General features: G+C 39.6%; 1 protein-coding gene across 1 annotated transcript in view; it reads left to right on the plus strand.

Annotated features, from left to right (window-relative positions):
- Positions 1-585: 585 nt before the first annotated feature.
- SPON1 (spondin 1) overlaps positions 586-20,462 on the plus strand; it is a 187,619-nt gene continuing 167,742 nt past the window's right edge. Inside the window, exons 1-2 of the mRNA XM_051622213.1 lie at positions 586-867; positions 7,533-7,639. Of these exons, the coding sequence (XP_051478173.1) occupies positions 645-867; positions 7,533-7,639 (330 nt within the window). The 5' untranslated portion in view covers positions 586-644. The remainder of the gene's footprint in view (positions 868-7,532; positions 7,640-20,462) is intronic.

The following is a 20,462-nucleotide window of genomic DNA, read 5'->3' on the forward strand; positions in this document are numbered from 1 at the left end:
CCATCTGCACTGATTAAGTTGATAATGTTTACTGTGTCTGTTGGTTTGGAGAAAGACGGAAGGGGGGGGGAGGCTGGCGGGTGTCGGGAATTTCTTTGAGCCTTGTTATCCCTACAGTAACTATAGACTTTGGCAGGAATGTGAGTGATTAATTTCAGGTCTGTGTGCTTAGCCCAAGCGGCAGCAGCTCTCCCGGCCGCTCCGCTGGATGTCTAGGAGACAGCAGCGTTCCCGGTGCTCCGCTCTTTCACCAAGCCCTGTGAATTCAGCTCGGCTAAATAAACATTACCGAGCTGCTAATCACACGCTCTGAAACAAAACAGCACTTCACTTCGGGATCTGGGCAAGATCAGACTTCCCTCCCTCCCTCCCTCTCTCTCTCCTCCTCTCCCCTCCCTCTCTGCCCCCTCCCTGCTCCTGCTTTTCCCCTCCCTCTCGGCAGCCGCTGAGCCGGTCCCTCCGACCTGGCAGCCTCATGCAGGGGGTCGCTGCCGGCTGGGGCTGACAGAGGCCGCCCTGTCCGTGCTCCCCGTGCCGCCCTGCCCGCCCCCCGGCCCGGCACCCCCCGGCCCGGCACCCCCCGCCGCCGGGCTCCCGGGCACCGCCACCGCCCCGGCCATCAAAAGTTGTGCGGAGCGCCGAGGATGGGAGCGCATCTGCAGCCTCTAGCCCTGCGGCTTCTGGCGTTGACTTTCCCCTTGGTGGCGAAGGGTTTTTCTGACGAAACCTTGGAGAAAGCCGCGAAATCTGAGGGATATTGCAGTCGGATCCTGCGAGCCCAAGGCACCCGGAGGGAAGGGTATAATGAATTTAGTCTCAGGGTGGAGGGCGATCCAGAATTTTACAAGCCTGGAAACAGTTACCGGGGTAAGTTGGCCATCCTCTACTGCCGATGCTAACGATAATGGTCAGGACAAGTGTCTCTGAAACTGTAACGTGTCTCTGCCTGTCATCTCTGTGTCCCTTTTGGCGTGTGTCTGTGACTGCGCGAGTTAAGACAGGGTAATATACTCCCACGCATTACTTCATTGGGGATGCTTTCATGACAAGTGAGAGGGAGTTGGATTTCACGGTATCACTTTACTCCCGAACGTTAACTCCGTATTAAGAGTAATTTCCTTTCTTCTATGCATCCTCTCTGTCAGCTCAGTGCTAGCACAAGATCGCAAGTTGATGTCATGCAAAACACACGCTCCCCCCGTTTACCTACTTCTATAGGATTTCTTCCTATCCCTTTAAATATAAGCTTGTGAATAGGAGAAGCTTGAACATTCAGCAGGAAGAAGAGGAAACTCGGACCTAATTGTTCCTGCCCTGAAATATGAATGTTAATATAATGAGTTAGCATATGGGCAAACACTGATGCAGCAGGCTCCTAACTTCCCACATTTTCCACTTATGTTTATCCCTCCCCCTTTATTTTTTTTTTCCCCCAGGGGAAATGAACAGATGGTTCAAACAGGAAAGAGGCAGGGACGGTGCTAATGACCACTGTAAATAAGAGATGAAGGCATTTGGTCTCCACTGAGCATTTCACTTACAATTCTTGAAATTAACTTCCAAAGCACATCTCAGTGTCTTTTTCTAATTAACAGGCAAAGGCAGGTTTTGGTCACTTTTCCTGCCTCACCAGATAATGCCTTTGGAAACAGACCTTCTTGGAGTATACTGTTAACTCTGTATTTTAGAAGCAGTTGGAAAATAATTTGGACCTTTGTAGGTACCATAACTAATGTACTTGATAGGCATCACTTTGGAAAACAAATTTCGACTGTTTCTTTTAAGTGTTTCTCCCGACCTTCCTTAGATTCTGTGTAAATAGCAATGCCTTCCCATTGCCTGAATATGGGAATCTTGATATAGGCAGGGAGAGAAAAGTCTGCACAGAGCATAACCATTATATTCTCTTAAAGGCTGAAAAATACATCTGCAGCAGTGATTGACCTGTTTTGAACATCAGCCTGTAGCTTTGTATTATCTTTTTTTAAATTTTGTTCTTAATAATTACCTTATTTTAATGTGCTGTGAGGAAATGAGTGTTTCCCACAAATGGGATAACTGTTCCAGACATTAGGATTAGTTCCTTAAGTCTGCAAGATTTCGTGTTGCATGTCAGTTTGATACATCTATTAAGCAGGATAAAGATAAGTCTCAAGTTCTTTGATATTGACAAAATAATTGTTCTTAAAAAGTTTTGGAGTTTACTTCTATGAAAGCATTAATGGATATTTGCAGTCATCTACCAAAGAAGTTTCTATTACATGGCAATGTAGGGGGAAAGAAACTCTCAGATGAATTAGCAGAACTAATTTTATGGAGATATTAGGAGTGCAATTAATAAAATCACATCAGTGTATTGCAGCTTTGTGGAAATGAGAAAATTACAGCTGATAGCAAAACATTAAAATGCAGATCAAAGTATGTGCCCAAGTTTTTGGTATTTAAGACTGAAGTATTCAGATGGCACATAAGCTTTTGAGATAGTCCTATAAGGATACTTTCTGAATGGTTGGGAGAACATAACTAAATGTTACTGTAGTATATACATTATCTATGGCAATAGTTAAAAATAACAGCATCACAGAAAGTTTCAAGAGCTTATTTTCAGAAGAAATCCTGCAGTACAGCTGGAACTTTATTACTGTTTAACGCAAAGGGTTAGAAAATCCAACTAATGATAAAAATAAATGCAGGATTATGGCAGGTCTTTTTATCTGTAAATTATTAGATGTAAAACACTGAAGAAGATTTCCACAGCCTCTATTGTGTTGGAGCCAAATGTGCCTGTTTCTCTGGCCCCCATTTGATTTAATGCAATCTGGATCCTTGGCACATTGCCTAGCGGGCTCCTGGAATGAACTACTATTTATGCAAGGTGGATAACACAGGAATGAACGGCACATACAATGCCATACTCCACCAAAATGATGATATAGTGACACCAATTTGTGTTCATGACTCTCTCAATCATTGGTTGACCTGCCACCCATGTAAGACTCTCTAGCTGCAACGACTGGAGGAAATAGCACAGCACTCTTGCAGTGTGGGAATCAGAAGACCACGGTTCACAGCTGCCATTTGTCTTTCTGAAAATTTTTATGGCTTTCCTGCAGTTATTCACCTTTAGATCAACCAGGATCTGTTTGCCCTAATGGGAAATCTTGGGTGGATCTGTGTATATGGAAGTCTTGGTTTTCCATCTTTCTGGAGTTGTGAGCACTGAATAACCTCTTCGAATGAGTGTGTGCCTCTTCCGGTCTGCAAATACTGGCAGCAGTAAAGAAAGGCAGTTTTCTTCTGTTTCAGAAAACTAAAAATGAGGTAGCAGCAGGGTTTGAGGAGCCATCCTTCTTCCCTCCCTAATATCTAAAAAAGCAACAATGTATGTGGGCTTCTTGATGTCCCACAGGGGATGTGACATGACTGATCTCCAACATCTGCTTTGGGACTTGATGCTATAACCTGCAACATCTGCCTGGTCTTACAAGCCACAGTATTGTTGCCCCTTCCCTTGTGGAGCAGGCAGCCAAATGCACGTGGTACACAAGTCTTCCCATAGTACCAGATTTGTGGGCACACTATCTTGGGATTAAGGTCCTCTACTACCTGGTAGTTAACTTACACCTTAATAAAGCTGCTTTTGCTTCCACTGAAGGCCAAAGTTTCCATTGCATTTGCAAGGCATAAACAAGCCTTAAGTTTAGGTGGTGTGATGGGTAATGATCTTTGAGAGTACTCAGTCCCAGCTTTATTGATCTATAGAGTTAGGCTGATGATTGCATGAGATTTCCATGAAAAATGGAGTAAGATACATCTGTTATATTAAAAACATACGTGAAATTGCTTCTCAAAGAAGGCAACAGTGGGTACATTTCACATGCTAACATGCAATGGGTGTAGTTTTCTCCACAATTTTCTGAATTTTTTTATTCTGATGATGAAAATGAGGATTTTACTAGTATAGTCCTTAGATATTCTTTCTATGTGGATGCTGTTTCTCTTTTTAAAAGAATTTCTACTTGTAGGTCTGTCTACCAGCTCAGTTTTCAAGGACTAACTCAGTTAATGTTGCACACTGCTTTGCATTAGTTTGGGGACCTCTAAGGAATTTTGGATCTTTTTCTTTCAATATCTTCCTTCCCCCTCAGCATGCAAACACTCTTTTCTATACTTTACATATAAACCCTCATTCTGTAAACATTTTAGTGATTCTCATGTTTCACAAATTATGTATAAAAGTAAATATTGAAAGTGTATTTGTTGGTATTTGTGCAATGTACAACACAGGATATGCTGTAGTGTAGGATGGGTTAAGTCAGATTTGTCTTAAAGCAAAGGAGCAATTTCTTTGATGCCCCCACCTTTAGCTGTGGACACAGGGGGAAGAGGAGTGTGTTGAAGGTGTGTGCCAAAGTGCAACTAGTAAGGGAGTTAGAGATTTGCCAGAGGGCATGGAAATGGACAAAAGAAACTCTGATATGTAATCTTCCTTTTAAAGTAAAATTCTTAACTTTAAGGCTTGCACTGAGATTTAACTGATCTTTACAGGAAGTTCGTATTGTTCAGTGACTGTTGATTAACGTGAACACAGTGTGAGCAACGCTCAGCTGTTCTTTAAAACGGCAGAGCTTAGCCCAAGGAGAACTCTCAAGCCTTACGCAAGGAGGGGCTGCTATCTCTTGTGAAAACCAGATGTCTGACAGCTTCCCACTGCTGCTTGTGCAATGCAAGCCTCCTTCTGCTGTGCTGAAATGAGCAGTCCAGAGTCCATGACAAGGCTCTGTGCTTAGCAGTGCCTCACATAAAGCCTTGCACTGCAGTGTTTCCTGATCATGCCAGATAGTTCAGAGAACTGATAGAAATCTTTTTCAGCACAGCTGTTAGTGTTCATTCTGGTCTAGCTCAGGGGTGACCAAAGCACAGCTTTGTCTTGGTATCCTTAAACTGAGGTTGCATGGACATGTAAGTCCCATATGAGTCAAATCTGCTCTTGTGGGTCATCACCTTCCCAAAGCCTGAGTTGTATCTGAGTGTCCCCACCACTGAGGATTGGACCCAGCTGAACTCTTAGTTTGGGGTTTTTTGTTTTGTTTTACTTTTCAGCTGGATGTGTTCCCTAGTTCAGCTGGCAGCACAGCTGTGTGGATGTGGCTGCTAGATGAGCAGTGCGGGTGGGGAGGGCAGGGACCACTTGTGTTGTGGGAAGCATAGATTTATTCTGGCTTAAATGACTGTGCAATCACAGCATGAGCATGGCCAACTCCAGGAATTCAAAAACTATGAGTCAGGCTTGGAATTATCTTCCTCTTTGTTTTGTTGATGGCTTTGTAGCATTTCAAAAGTCCTGTATTTTATAGGTAGGTGTTTTGTTTAGAATCTTGAAAACTGTTTGTTTTGGTCTGTAAATTTGCAAGGAAAAAAATGTTGAACCAATACAAAGCTGGATTCTTTGCTTGCAGAAGTACTTAAGTATTTCTGGTGTAACCTTTTACTCATAGTGATTCAGACTTTTGAATTACATATATTATATGGAAAAATCGTTGCATGTAAAAGACCTTTATAGCAATTAGTTTCTAAGAAACAGTGTTCAAGCAAGTGTAATGTGTTAATCCTTGTTCAGTTCAGCAGTGTGCTGTTCTCAGGTACTGCAGCTGAGAGGCTGGCTCTGAATTTTCGTTTAGATAGAACTGCGTAAGTTTGCAAAATAGGGCTAATAATGCTAATTATTGTGCAGTAAATGGATTAACAAATTGGAGTAATATTTAGAAACATAATCAGAAAGTTTAATGCTATTATGCTACTACTCAGTTCCTGAATATAAAATGTGAAAGTTTGTTTCTCCCAAAAAATCATTAGGTTTATCCTCATAGTAAGTTTCCATGCAATGAAAGTGTACTGAAAATCTTCAGCTAGGGGGAACTGCTATTATGCCCATCTCTAGACTTGTACAGGTGCTTGCAGGTGTACAGGTCTAAACCTGGCATGCTAACCTTTTGTGTATCCCTCCAATCCTTTTCTGACCTATATTCAGAAAAGTTGTGTCTTTGTACAAAGACCATGGCTTTTAGACCTAAATACAGCTGCATAATACCAGAAATCCTCAAATACCATTTTTTTTATTCCGCTATTGAATTCCTAGATCAAAAAGTTTTCTATATGTTCCAAGTGAACTCTGGACATATTCTGAAATCCATATATTTTAAGGGCAATTGCTCATTTTTAGTGAGGCGTTTCAACCCGTTATGGCCTGTTGGTGTGAGGAGGGGTCTCTTGTGAATACTCTTCTATTGGCAGTTGCAGTTTGATCATTAAAACTCTGGGGGCTCTTCAGTTTTTATTGTGCCAGTCCAGACTTTGAGAGTGTGACTAACAGTGTACTACAAGCAACAGGGTCTGCATTATGTTTGAAGTAAAAGCTATTTAAAGGTACTAGAAGTCCAATTTTCAATCTTTTTCCTTTAATTAAAAAATAATTTTTCCCCAATACTTTACCTCTGTTTCGCATAAGGTGTTGAAAAGGATTCAGTAATTTTAGAACTCCTCCAAAAGTCATTCCTCAAAGCTCTGCCTCATCCCATCTTTCTGATAGTGTTCAAAAGGGCTACAGCTGACATAACTCAAGGTAGTGCTTAGGTACTGATGACGGCAAATAGAAAAATCATCCAGAGATACCTTTCACCAGCAGAAAATAAGGGATGTTATCTTGATGCTGAGCATGGTAAAATCAGATTAGTTGGTTTTCCATTATTTGTACCCTGCTGGTGCATCCAATGACCTCTTCCTGGTCAAGACTGGTGTGTGAAGTGTTTTGCTGACGTGTAGGATGTTTGGGCAATCAGAGCTGGCAGCACAAGTTCTAGAGGTCGGCTTTAGCCATGAATTTAACTTCATGTCCTGTGTGTCCTGTTCTGCCCTCAGGTTAAGGGAAAGGAAGGATAGTTCTAGAGCGACCATCTCCATGAGCTGAAGTACAGAGTTAAGCATAGCTGAGATGGAACAAGCAAGATGGTCATCTTGCTTGACAGTTAAAGAAACTTTCTGTGTACTAAAGTACCTAGATCCTTGTCTATGCTCAGAGCAGGACAAAAGCTAAAGCCAAATATTCAGGAGGTGTTCCCTCACATGTGAAAAAAAGAAAAAAAGGCAGAACAGAACACGAAAACCCCAAAGAAAAAAAAACAGGTAAGTGTCCTTGTCCTAAAACGAAAAGTAACAAAACAACCCTCCTGGACATCTGAACAGATTAGCAGCCTGCTTTAAAAACAAAAAAGGGTGGGGAGGGGGAGATCTGCGGAAAAAAGTAAATAGCTGAGGTATTTCACATCATGCCAGTGGTTTTCAGTTTACGTGGAAACTTGGACTGAACGTTTCTGTATTGTGACTGGCTCTGCTCCATGTTTTTAAAGCTCTAGCTTTTGTTAATACCAACTTAAACCACACACCTGTCAAGTTAAACTGTGAAATGATACTCAAGTGGCTTACGTCACAATTAATATTATTTTTTCATTATTTCTCTGTTTGTTATATTTCAGTGACACTTTCTGCTGCCACTCCTGCTTACTTCCGAGGATTCACATTGATTGCTCTCAAGGAGGGAAAAGAAGGTGACAAAGAAGATGACCATGCAGGAAATTTTCAGGTGAGAGAACTTTCCTTGACCTGTACCTCTAGGAGTTTTCCTTACTGTATGCTTGGCTCAAAAGGAGATGTTGTTTGCACAACAGAATGCAGACTAGGCTTAAGGAAGCATACATGTTTGTGGGATGTTAACAGCAGAACAATACAGCATATTTTATATTCCAGGCAACCTCTTCAAGAGGTCAAAGCTTTTATACCTTCATTTTGGCTCCCCTTCATTCTTACAGTTAACCATGAGCATGAGTTATATGAACTAGAGCCTAGGACACCTTAATTTGTTATACAAAGTGAATACAAAACTTGTTTTATACATTTAGCTTTTGGTATTTCTTTGCCTAGATATTTTTGTCCATTCAGATGTAGATTATGCCTCTGAGAAGTGCATTTGCAACAGCTGTAGTGTCTGTTTCACCAGTCAAAAATAAGATTCTGCCATTTTATTGATGCTCAATAGCACTTAAACATTCCTGAGATGAAATGTTGTTTATCATTGTTTTTAATGATCAGAATCCAAAGTGATGATTCACAAAACAGTATTTCTAGCTATTTCAAGATCACATTGCATGAAAAGAGTTCTGGAAATTGAGAATACACATCATATTTATGAAAGCAGGTAGAAATTCTGTAGGTTTGTCGATTCTCAGATGAGGAATTGCTCTCTATTTGACTTTCCAAACTTGGACATATTGTTGAAATGTGTTTGTTATATGGGTAATAATATTGATACTAATTTTAATACTGATATATAGATTTCATTCTCAAAGAAGCATTTCTATATTTTCAAGGGGAATACTCAAAAGTTCGAATTTTGGTAATCTCTAAGGAAACAAAAGTCAACTTAATCCTAGTTTATCTTCATGTAGCATCTTCTGGTTTTTGTATATAGCAAATATGTTGTGCAGACATATTTGCCCTGTTTTCGTATTGAGTTTGCCTAGAGGCCTTTTTCTGGTTTACATACATTTTGTAAAAAAACACAGCATAAGTCAGAACGTACTTGATGTTGGAATAACTGCATTTTCCTTAAAATTAAACAATTTCCTAATATTATTTGATATTATTTGGGAGAAATATTTCTGTTGTTGTTGCTTGTTTTGTTTGTGTGGTTTTTGGTGGCTTTTTAGTTTTTCTTTTGTGTTTTTTTCTTAATAAGCTAGAATTAAGACATCAGCTACTATTAAGAAGTAGAAATGGTGGTGCTTAATCTATTTTAGAAGAAACTTGTCACCGTTTATTTCTGTATTTCAGTTGTTAAAATCCCTGTAACTGTAGCTAATGGGAAAAACTTGGCCTGAGTTTTGCCTTCATGGCCAGGCATGCATCTCACTCATATGGTATTGAGAAACTCACTAAGCTTTGCTGAAGTACAGAGGAATTTTGAAGTCACCAGAGCGAGATGCAAATGGAATTTCTACATAGATCAAAAAAAAAGCCCAATGGATTGTGGTGTAGGGAAGCTTGTTTAATTAGCCTTATTGTATGAATTGTAATTTGAAATAATTATTCTTCTAACTGGCAGAAGAGTTTCTAATTTTATCTATACCTAAATTTTTTTATCTGTGGCACAAACAGTACTCATTATGCTCATCCTGCATGAGCACAATTAAGTGAGGTTCATTCAGATACTGCTTGGCAGTTCTGTCTGTGTTGATACAGATTCAAGGTTCTTATCTAAATGTCCAACCAATGCTTACAGTTCTAAATACTGATCTCTGCTGTCATGGCTGGGTGCTGGTAACTAGAGGAGAAAAAAAGTTTAGTTCAAAGGTTTGCACTGTGTTTTATTATAATGTGAAGATCCTAATGGTGTCTAAACAGCTGTGCAGAGTAACAAAAACACCTGTGTGTACAATAACTTCATGCCACTCGTGGTTCTGTATTCACCTATGCTTAGATGGAGGACATACCTAGTGGAACAGAACTCAGTGAAAATTCCTTAATCGCAAAAAGAAACTGAACTCTACTTTTGAACTACTGTAGAGGGGCATGTGCTAGAGTAGTAAGGTGTTATATAAGGACTAACATCCCAGTGACTGATATGGACATAGTACACTCGGGCTGGAAAAGTATTGTTTTCAGTGGTCATAATCATGCAGCAACAGGTTGAGTTCTGCAGCCCATTGCAAAGAAGGAGTGTGCAGTAGGTGGCTGCCATGAGTTCACCGTGCAGGGGCTTTGCTCTGTCTTTTACAACCTCCTCATGGCTCATTCACTCTTGTCTGACTGTGCAAGTCACCGGGTATGGTCACTCTTCATTACTCATTAAACTGAAGGGTCTTGATCCTAAAAATAGCAAACTGTTAAAATTCTTTTTTGGACAGGTATTTTTTTTTCTGTACTTTTTTGGGTAATCTTTGTACTTGCTGTGGAGTAGAGACCTTCAGAGAAGTGTGCTTTGGATGCCATCCTTCTAAATCTGTTTTCCTCTGAGCAAATTACGACTTAAATCTGATTTTACTGTTGTTGGTTTATTTAATGCAGCGAAACTTCTCTTTCTTTATCCTTGTATCACACCCAAGGCACAATTTGGCTTTAAAAGAAACAAAGCACATTGACTCCCCCAAACACGCAAACAGATGTTAAATAGCTGAATTAAATATGGTTGGGGAATTAGAGTTGCCAAATTCAATCACAGAAGTTTTGGGATATAATAATATGGCTGTTACTTATGCCAGTGGTAATTGTACAAGTCGAGGGGGGGTGTGGGGGGGTGTGCCACAGTGCAGCACTCTGAAAGCTTTGGATATCATGTCCCATTGGCCTATTTACACAAGCCATTCCCAACTGTTGTCATGCAAACTGCTGATCTTTCTCTTTTGTAATGGTTAGTAACTCTGCAACTTGTTTGAAGGTAAATTATACTCGAGGGTAACAGCCAAGCACTGGTTGACAACAGAACGGTATCTATACAGGCCATTTTAATCAACATTTATATGCAATGTAATACATTTACTCTGGTAAATAATGCAGAATAATAGAGATTTAGTGCTGAACCTTCTCTCATCTCTCTTCCTCATTTTTTGGAAGAAGAGGAACATGCTTGGTGGACGTTGTCCGAATCTGCTTTGAAGAAGTGTTCAACAGCAATAATTTTGTTTCTTTCCAGTTGGTGTGTTCAAACACTTTTATATGCTTTATGCAAAAATTAAGGGAAGCTTTATAGAGCTTTTACTACTGTCTAAACTGAATCTTCATTACTGGTGGTTAAATTGCTCTTTTATCAGTTTTTCTTCCTAAATTAAGAATTTTCTTGATACTTTGAGACTGTTATTCCGAAACCTCCCTTATTCTCTCTCAAATCCCACACACTCTCTGCCTGTTTCTAATTTAAATTTTCATATTGTCATTGTAGGGCATATTTTTTCAATTTTGCCACTTCTGCACTTGAGCTGAGACTGTAGTCTTGTTTATATTACACAGAATATTTAATCTGGACCCTCAGCATAAAATAATGCAGAATTTAGATATAATCATCCTTTGAGGTATCATAATTCCTTCTCTTGTCTTCACGCTGAATCCTCTCAGTGTATGCAACTTGCCTTTATTGCTGGAGCATCCCAGTATTGTATAGGTTGGTCCATGATAAAAGTCCTAAATCTTTTTCTGCGTGTACTGCTGCCTACATCATGGTTCTTCATTTTCTGTCTCTGCATTTCATTCCTTTTAAGTATAGAGCTTTGTATTTATCTTACTGAATTTCATCTTTACTGCATCTTCATTTTATCAAGAAAGTTCTGACCTACAATCCTGTCCTTCCAGGTGGCTCACCTTTCCTCCAAAACTTGGTGCTGCTTGTGGACTTTATTAAATACATTATTGACAAACAGTCAATATAAAATACTGTGTGCAAGTGTTACCTGCTTTGCTTATGTACAGTGGTAAACTGAGTCATAAAGACTCAAGATTAGATACAGTGTTATTTTGACAAATCAGTTCTTAGATTCTTATGTCTACTATTTCTGTGATAGTGTTAATTGTGTTTGTCATAGTAGTGCTCCTGGAAGTGTCCTTTCAACTTTCTTTGCTCTAGAGTGAATAAAATTCTTAGTTTATGTCACTTGAGTTTAATGACCCACCAGTGCAAAATCAAAGCAAAGGTTTCAATTAAATTATGGTATTTAAAAAAGCAAGAATATGTGCTGAAGAAGAAAACATTGAAGGAAACTTGGATTAGTAGTGAGATAAGTCAGGTAAGTTTAAGTCCTTTAGTTAAGTCCTCCTTCTCTAAGTTTACCCTGAAACAATAGCCCCAAACATTGCCTGTGTTTTCAAAGACATGCTGACTGGTGACCATTTCTTTTGGTGGTATTTAGCTGCCTGGGCTTCACAGAGCTTTTAGATTAAAGGTATTTTTACAAGCTCTTACAAGCAGGTCCTCAGTTGTTTTGTTCCAGCATTTTATAGGAATCTTACATTTTTTTAAGCAGTTGATACACTGCATTTCAAAGAAGCAGTCTTAAAAGGCCTTTAGCCATGTCTCATGATTTATTAGCTCTTTGTAAGCCAAGTTCGTATATTAAAAAAAAAAAATTACTGCAATTTTTTAATTAAGTTTTTTATATTAAAAATAAAGCTCTGGTTATGCAATCTTGATGTTGCACTCAACTTGGATGTGGTTTTTTAACCTTGTATTCCAAATGGCTTATTCTGAGATGCATGAAATGCTGTAGGTTTGTTTAAGAAGTGTTCAGAACTTTCAGGTGTTTTGCTCTTACGTGCATTCTATACATTCCCTTTCCCAGCATCTTATCAGTGAAACTGAGTCTACTCATCTCACTGCTTTAGAAGCATGTGGAAGCAATGCGTTTTTACTCTGATTTGATGTGAAATGTTCAATCACCAATAGTTTGCAGATCAGGGGAGGATAAATTTTCAGTTTGTGAATCCACATAGTTTAGGTTTCTTAGTAAAGCTTCTTCACACTAGTGAATGAAAACAATATTCTTACCTAATTAAAAATTCAGGCTTCACCCTGGCTCAAACCAGGACAAAATGTTTCATGGTTTTAAAGAAGGATGGCTGAGACATTACAAGTAGGAAACATAATCCCCAAGTGACATATGATGGGGAGAAGAATGGACACTGTTTGTGGCATTTAACATAGCAATTTTGTGGCTGTGACGTAAATACCTACTTTACATTTATCAAACACAAAAGAATACAAAGCTGTGTACTTTTGTTTCAAAGAGACAGGCGCTGTACCCCCTAAAAGAAGCTGAATGCAGTTGCATCCAAACCCCTACATGAAAATTCTTCTTCCTAAGTATTGACCAGCAGTTCTGCTATCAGCAGGAGATAAATCAGTATGAAATAGCTGTACACGGTCATTAAATTTGTGGTCCAAAGCTATAATTACGGGAGTATGTTATATATGAAAGAATCAGAACATGTCAGATATGTGATTTGAAGACTGAGAAGGCAGAAATGAAATGAGTCTGTAGGATTTAAATCTCCTTGTCTTTTGCATTTGCAAGAGTATTTCTGACTTTTCTTTCTATAAGAATCATTGTCTATATTATTCTTGACAGAAAATAGTTTTATAATGGCAAAACAAGCTCTAATTCATCTAAGGTAAAATGGATTGTCCTTGATTATTAAAACTGTAACACTTTCTTTTTTTTTTCCCCTAGAGTATCACAATTTCCATATTGTGATACTCAGGGAATAAATATTAGCTTAAAAAAAAAAAAAAGAAAAGGAAGAAAAGTAGGTGCCACAGCCAGTTCTAGCACTGACTGGAAAATATGCACACTTTCAATGAGATTAAATAAAAAAATTGTTGATTCACTGGACAAACTTTAATCATTTATTGGCAAGGTTGTCATTAAAAATTGTCTCAAGACAGTTTTGTCTTCCTTCAGACAGTAAAAGATAATTTAAAATAACTGTGATGAGCACAAGGAACTTGGTAGCTCTGTGATATTATTTGCTACGGAAGAGGCTGTAGAAAAAGCAAGCTATGTTTCAACCACACAGGGTTTTTTGCATCCTTCCTTTGCATTTATTTTGTTGGTTTTGGCTTGTGTTTGAATTAGGCAAAAAAACAATAATTGTAACATTTTACCAGTTTTTGCTTATACTAAATGTTGGCTTGCTGTACTTTGGGAACTCCCTCAACTGATTGCATACATAGTTGCCATGTCTTTTAGAATTGATTTTTGAAACCATAAAATCAGAAAGTAAAAATAAGAAAATATAAGAAATGTCTGAATACTGCTTTGTTGTGTATTTTATTATAGTGGATCTCTAAAGTTCTAGCTAACACACATCTAGAAAGAGGAAATAAGAGTCAAATTGTAGTTGCTCACAATATAACTTAGTTCACTGCTGAATGAAAATGGGTTTCAGTTTCTCAGCCTAGGCACTTGCTTCTGATGACAATTTATGTCAACTCTGTGAGTTTTCGTGCCTGACTTACCATCTAATAGGAAATGAGCTAAGAGGCTTCCTGTGAAAGCCCTCTGGGATTTGTGTGGCCCAGGCTCTTCCACCGTAGATGCAGGGAGGTTGAGAGTCAGCAGGTACAAGCTGAAACACGGCCCGTGAAGGCCAGCTATAAGGAAGAACTTTTGCTTTATGGGGACAGTCAGGCAGTGGCAGAGATTGCACAGAGAACACTGAGCAGTGTCCACTCTTTGGGGTTTTGAAGACTTGCTTGGTTACAAGTATTTGTATTTTTAGTATTGTATTCTCATAACTGGAGTTCTGAGCAGATGCAAACACAGTGCTACTCAGTCTCTAATACGTACATAGCCCAGTACAGTTATGCTCACTGTGTAATGAGACATATACAAGCATTATTTTACATGGGCATTCAAATCAATCTGAACAAGTTCATTACCATTGATTTCATATTGAAAAACTTGCCTATACGTACCTTTGTGCTAAATATTCACACCCTGAGCACTCAAACCAGAGACCTCTTTCCCCTAGCCCCCCTTTGATAGGGCATGCTCATGCTGATAGGAGGTTGATTGTATAACCCTGACTTCCTTTCAGCCAGCTTAACTTTAAATATGATGAAGTCCCTTTTGTTAGGGTTTTCTTGATATGTAACTACTATCACTTCGAAAATTTGAAATTCTTTTTTATTTATTTAGCTTTAGTTCCTCTTCTGCTTTTTTTTTTTCTTCACTCTTTTTCCTGTTTCTCTGATGACTGTAGAAAAGATCATTTAGCTTCTGGCCCTGTGGTTCTTAGTCCTCTTTCTTTGTTTAATCTAATCTTATTTATTCCCTTTATATCTGATATTTTTTTTCTGTTTGCATGCTGCAGAATTGCACTTTCTTAGAATGACCTGAGATGATGATTGTGTCACAGCAAGAGTTTATTTTTTTTGGAAGGGATTATGCCTAAACAAACATTTTATTTGTTAATGTTTCAAGTTCTCCTTTAAAATGCAGAACAAAACAATCCTCTCACTCCCCCTTCCCAAAAAAAGGGCAAAAAATCCACCACAACCAACCAACACACAAACAAAAAAAAACACACCCTAAAAAGCTGAAAACCAGGAATTGTGCCTCTTGAGATACGTTAGCTAAAACTCCAGGCTCCTTTTCAGATCCAAGGCTTATCAGAGTCAGGTTATCTCAAGTCTAAATTCTGCCTGCCTTAAAGTCTGCCAAGGCATGCAGCCTACCTATGCAGGGTCAGACCATGTCATGGTAAAATAGCAGAACTGCCTAATGAAATCTCCTGTTAAAAAAGAATATTTTGTTCCATGGATTAGCATGAAAACGCAAGTCTCTCTGGTTCTAAGAGGCTCCCAGAGAAGCCCATTAGAGAATTGTTTCCTAGAATTTGGCATGATACTTAAGAAATTGGCTCCACTCCATGAGAAGAAGTAGAGAGGAAATGATGCTGGAAGCACTGCCCCTTTCTTCCTTGAAGACTCCAGTCTGCTTTTCAGGCACACCAGCACTGAGTCCCCTTATGGGCCTTTTGGACTTGGGGCCATTTGACACCTTATGAGGGCTCTTTGCAGGTTTTGCAATTATTTCATTCAGAGCCAAAGTCTGATTCTGGGAGTACAGATCCCACTAACTCTCTTTTGTGAGTCAGTAGAAGCTCTATGTTCCTCCCCTGGGCAATGTTTTAGAAGACGTGTCCACCTCAGTGACTCTAAAGGAATATATTTCAAATACACCTTTTCTCCAACCCAGGTAATCCACCTAACTCATTGTTATTCCAGTGTTAGATAGTCTTTCTTCACAGGGCACCTCACTGGGGCCAGAAATTTTAGTAAAGGTGTTTAACCCTCTGGCAACAGCCAGATGCTTTGCAGTCATCATAGGGTAACTGTCAGGGATTATAACTCTAGATGTATGTAGACTCTGGGTTCATTGAAATGTCTACTCAAAATCTCTTTCTTTCATAATGTTGCCATCAGGTTTTCCTTTCTAGATCTCCCTTTTGGTTTCCTATTTATTTACCAGCTTCATCTAAGGTACTAATCAATTATTCTAGATTATTTGTGTCTCTACTGAGAAAGATCAGCACTCTTACCTCATTAGCTTCTATTATCCTTCTTTAATGCCCTAGGAATTGCCTCTGATCTAGTTATTTGCCATTCTGAAGCATCAGAAAACCTTCCATGTGTCAACTCCAATCACTGGGACCCTAGAGCAAATGTCTGTTCTTTGCACTTCCACTTTACATCAGGTTACAAAGCTTTTATCAGGTGTTCTGTACTGATCTGGACTTCTTCAGCTATCACTGCCTGTAATCCTAACTACGATAGCTATAGATGTGGACAATCATGCTGCCCTGGTAATGACACAGGGCTTTAAAAGGAAGGGTTATTCTGGGGATATGTGCTTATTCTGCCACCTCTCTCCAAATGAGCACTGCCTGCTACCAGACTGCAGTGACTAGACTATAGCAGCACAGCATTGTGACTATTCTTGAAAATCTTTTCTCATAATGTGCTTTCTTTTCACTTCAAGTGGTTTGGAGTGGGGGAGGAAGGGTGAAAGGTGTGGGTGAGGGTGATGATAAAGGCTGAGGCTGAACCTGACAATTTCTCTAAGCTGTGCAGACTTTTCTACTACTTTAAGGGAATCCTGTGGTCAGTCCTCTGGACTTTTGAGGAAGGTGCATATATGCCAGTAGAAAGTGTCCCAGTTAAATAAAAATGTTCTTCTTTCTTTCATTCTTTTTTAAATTTTTTTTTTTTTTCTTCCTTCAGTCTCTTCAGAGAGGTTCAGGTGACCTAGAAATGGCTCTTTGAAATTCAAGAATTTACCTACCTGAATCACACATGAATGGCTGTTGTAGGGAAAATCTTTCCTCTAGGCTTCATAGTCAAGCGAGGCAAGTCAGTTCTTATCACAACTCATTGCTGAGTTAATTGCTACCAGACTAAATGTACTGCTTGCTATACCAGTTTTCTTGAGAACTGCTTTCTGAATTCAGAAGGCAATTTTCTATTACCAAAGTGACAATATTTTTAGCTTCCACTACTCCAGAGAGCCTGTGTACCCTTCTTAGATCTAGATGCTGTCTACCCTGACAGTCCATCCCCTTGACAGCTGTTCTATATCTAATGATGGTAGGGACTTCTCAGTGTTTGCAAAGGGATACTGTTTCAGCTTCCACTGCTGTCCTGAACAGTTGTGATTGATTATTCTCTTTGCTGTGATACCTTTCTCATGACCTAACAACCCAGCATCATTAGTCATCTGCTCACAGTGTATTTATTCTGCATCAGAATGATGCAAGACCCGTTTAGGGAAATGACTGTATCTTTTGATTCTGGTGCATTCAACATGTGAGCCCTTTGCTCTATCCTAATATAACTTCATAGATGTTTTTAGTCATTTCACTTCATGTAGTCATGAGTGCAAAATCCATAATGGTGTCCTCAGAATGATATACAGGGCCTCATACAACTGAAAACTATATATCTTCTCATGCTAAACACACCAGATGCTTTGCTTCAATGCTAGTCTTTATTCAGAAGACTTTGCAGACACGTTTCTGATTAGGATGTTTGATTATTTTTTTTTTTCTGTGTATATTTTCTCTGAAAACTGCAAAGTAAAGCTTGGATGTAGCTTTAAGAAGTCTTCTTTCCCTGATCCGGTTGAGAATGTTTGGAGTCCTCATCCAAAAAGCCATGTAATGTTGCTTTTCCTCTCATGCCTACTCTTGCAGAAATCCAGGAACATGTCTCATTCAGTATGATGCTGGATCACTTCAATATAAAGTGACCTTGTTCATCCTGATTTGTGAACTCTGGGATTATAAGGATATCACTGGAAGTACTTACACAGAAAGATCTCTTCAAACATATGGACCCAGTTCAGTCATCAGCATTTATAGAATCAGAGAATAATAGAATTGTCAAGGTTGGAAAAGACCTTCAAGATCATCAAGTCCAACCACCCACCCTACAATCCCTACCCACTAAACCATTTTATGAAGCACCATGTCTACCCCTGTTTTTAACATGCCTTCACCACCTCCCTGGGCAGCCTGTTCCAATGCCTCAACACTCTTCCTGTGAAAATTTTTTTTTCTAATATCCAGATCGAAGCTCCCCTAGTGCATCTTGACCCCATTTCCTCTTGTCCTGTTGCTGGTCACTAGGGAGAAGAGGCCAACACACACCTCACTACAACCTCCTTTCAGGTAGTTCCTAGAGGGTGATGAGGTCTCCCCTCAGCCTCCTCCAGGCTGAAAAGCCCCAGCTCCCTCAGCCTCTCCTCATAAGGCCAGTCTGTCTGTTCCTCTGGTCTGTCTCCCCACATTGTGGTTTTCTTCAGTTGTTTGCTATCCACCTCAGCCTTTGCTTAATGATAACCTGAATGCTGTCTCCTTCCCTTAATGTGAAGCTCTGCTGGAGGGGTTCCCAGTGCTCATCCACTACTTAACTATAATTTCTCAAAGGTATCCTGAGGCACTGTCCCAGTGAACAGTGACAGAATCACAGAATTGTTGGAGTTGGAAGGCACCTCCAGAGACCGATCTAGTCAAAGTTATCCTCAGTGCTCTGCAGGAATCTCCTGGACTGTGTCCAGCTGTGCTGCCTTTCCAGCAAATATCCGCGTGGTTGAAGACCCCCACGAGGACCAGGGCCTGTGATCCTGAGGCTACTTTCAGCTGTCTGTAGAAGGCCTCATTGACCTTCTCATCCTAATCAGGCAGCCTGTAGTGAACACTCACAACAGTGTCACCCATATTACCCTGTCCCTTCATTCTTACCCATAAGCTCTCAATTGGTTCTTCATCCTCTCCTGGGCAGAGCTTCACACGTGCCAGGTGCTCTTGTACATAAAGAGCCACTCTACCACCCTGCCTTGGCTGGCCTGTCCTTCCTGAATGGTATGTAGCCATTCATGGCAGCATTCCTGACATTTGAGCTATCCCACCATGTCTCAGTAATTGCAATGAGATCCTGGCCCTGTGACTGCACACAGTTCCCTCATTCTTCCTGTTTGTTCCAGCAAGATGTACATTCAGGCCAGTCTGTTCTCAAAGGTTGCAACTTTTCTGTTAACCGATCACACTGATCCAAACCTGCGTGGATTTCCTGGCTGTGGTCATGACTGCTACAAGACTCCTGCTTTTATGGATAATTTCTCATCTGCTCAGCTGTTCTCTGACAGAATTGCCCTGGTACCTGTGCATCTTAATCATCAGACAAAGCCAAGAGATTTGGCTTTTGCTTTATGCAGAAGATAAGATCATTTCTGCTTCACCTTTTCATCAACTTAATCCTTAAAATCAGAATTTCCTTAACATAAATGAGAGTTCTTGCCTTCTACACTGGCTGAGCCAGGTCCTTTCCTGAACCTCTCATTTTTGCATGTCTCTAGCAGGGAGACACAAGAGAGCAGCCATAAGCAAATAATGGTGTCATCCCAGACCACTTCTGAATCAGGCTTTTTCTCAAGCCATGGTATATCTAGAAATAATGCTCTACTTTTGAATATAGTTACACAGTTGTTTTTTTTGTGAAATGATTCTTGACTCCTACTCCAAGCAGTTGAACTTGTGGAAGGACTTATTGCTGGGAATCACCCACGCTGGAAATCTACAACTGAAAGGGATAGAAAAATTACTTGTGAATAATTACATTCCTCAGAGGTGGGTTGCATTTTTTTTTTAACTATTTATCTCCAACCATCCCCCTTTCTGCTCTAGTTTGTCTCCCTTTTCAGTTACTGTGAGAAAAACTGAAAATCATGTGTTCCACTTTACTTTTCTCATGGCTGTATATGTGTAAGGGGCAGGATATGAATGTACCATAGATGTACTGCAAAAGCAGAATTTTCTGGCTTAGGTACTTTTGATTTTGATTGATAGAGGCAAGTGAGTATATAATGGAAACTTATACAAGCAAGACATTTCAAGAAGCCGTTATTAGTTGTAACCCATTGAGCTTTATATATATATATTTATTTTACCAAATAATTTCCCAAGCCATATTTACTGCACATTTTTTTTATTTTTTATGTATAGTTACTTTTTATTATTTAAATAGCTTATTTTGACTAATTTTCACATAAAAATAAATCAAAACGAGTAAAGAAATTACTGATCCAGTTGCACAAAAGCTAATATTTAGCTCTTGAGAATGCTTTTCATGGTACTCAGTAATTAGAAAGGGAAATTCCTTGCTGGTGTAGAGCTACCATTTTGTTCCCCATTCCCTGCATTGTCACTGTGGGTAGGGTTATTATGCAATCTCTGGCAAGCTCGTCCTACCAGACTGCTTACTAATTTGTAGGCTGTAGGTGTAAATTGAAAAGCCTTCGTCCAGCTTCTGTTTACTTCACAGACTGAACCAGGCTCCAATTATTCTCATCTGTGTGAACTGA

Source organism: Apus apus, chromosome 5 (assembly GCF_020740795.1).
Source record: "Apus apus isolate bApuApu2 chromosome 5, bApuApu2.pri.cur, whole genome shotgun sequence".
Taxonomy (NCBI): domain Eukaryota; kingdom Metazoa; phylum Chordata; class Aves; order Apodiformes; family Apodidae; genus Apus; species Apus apus.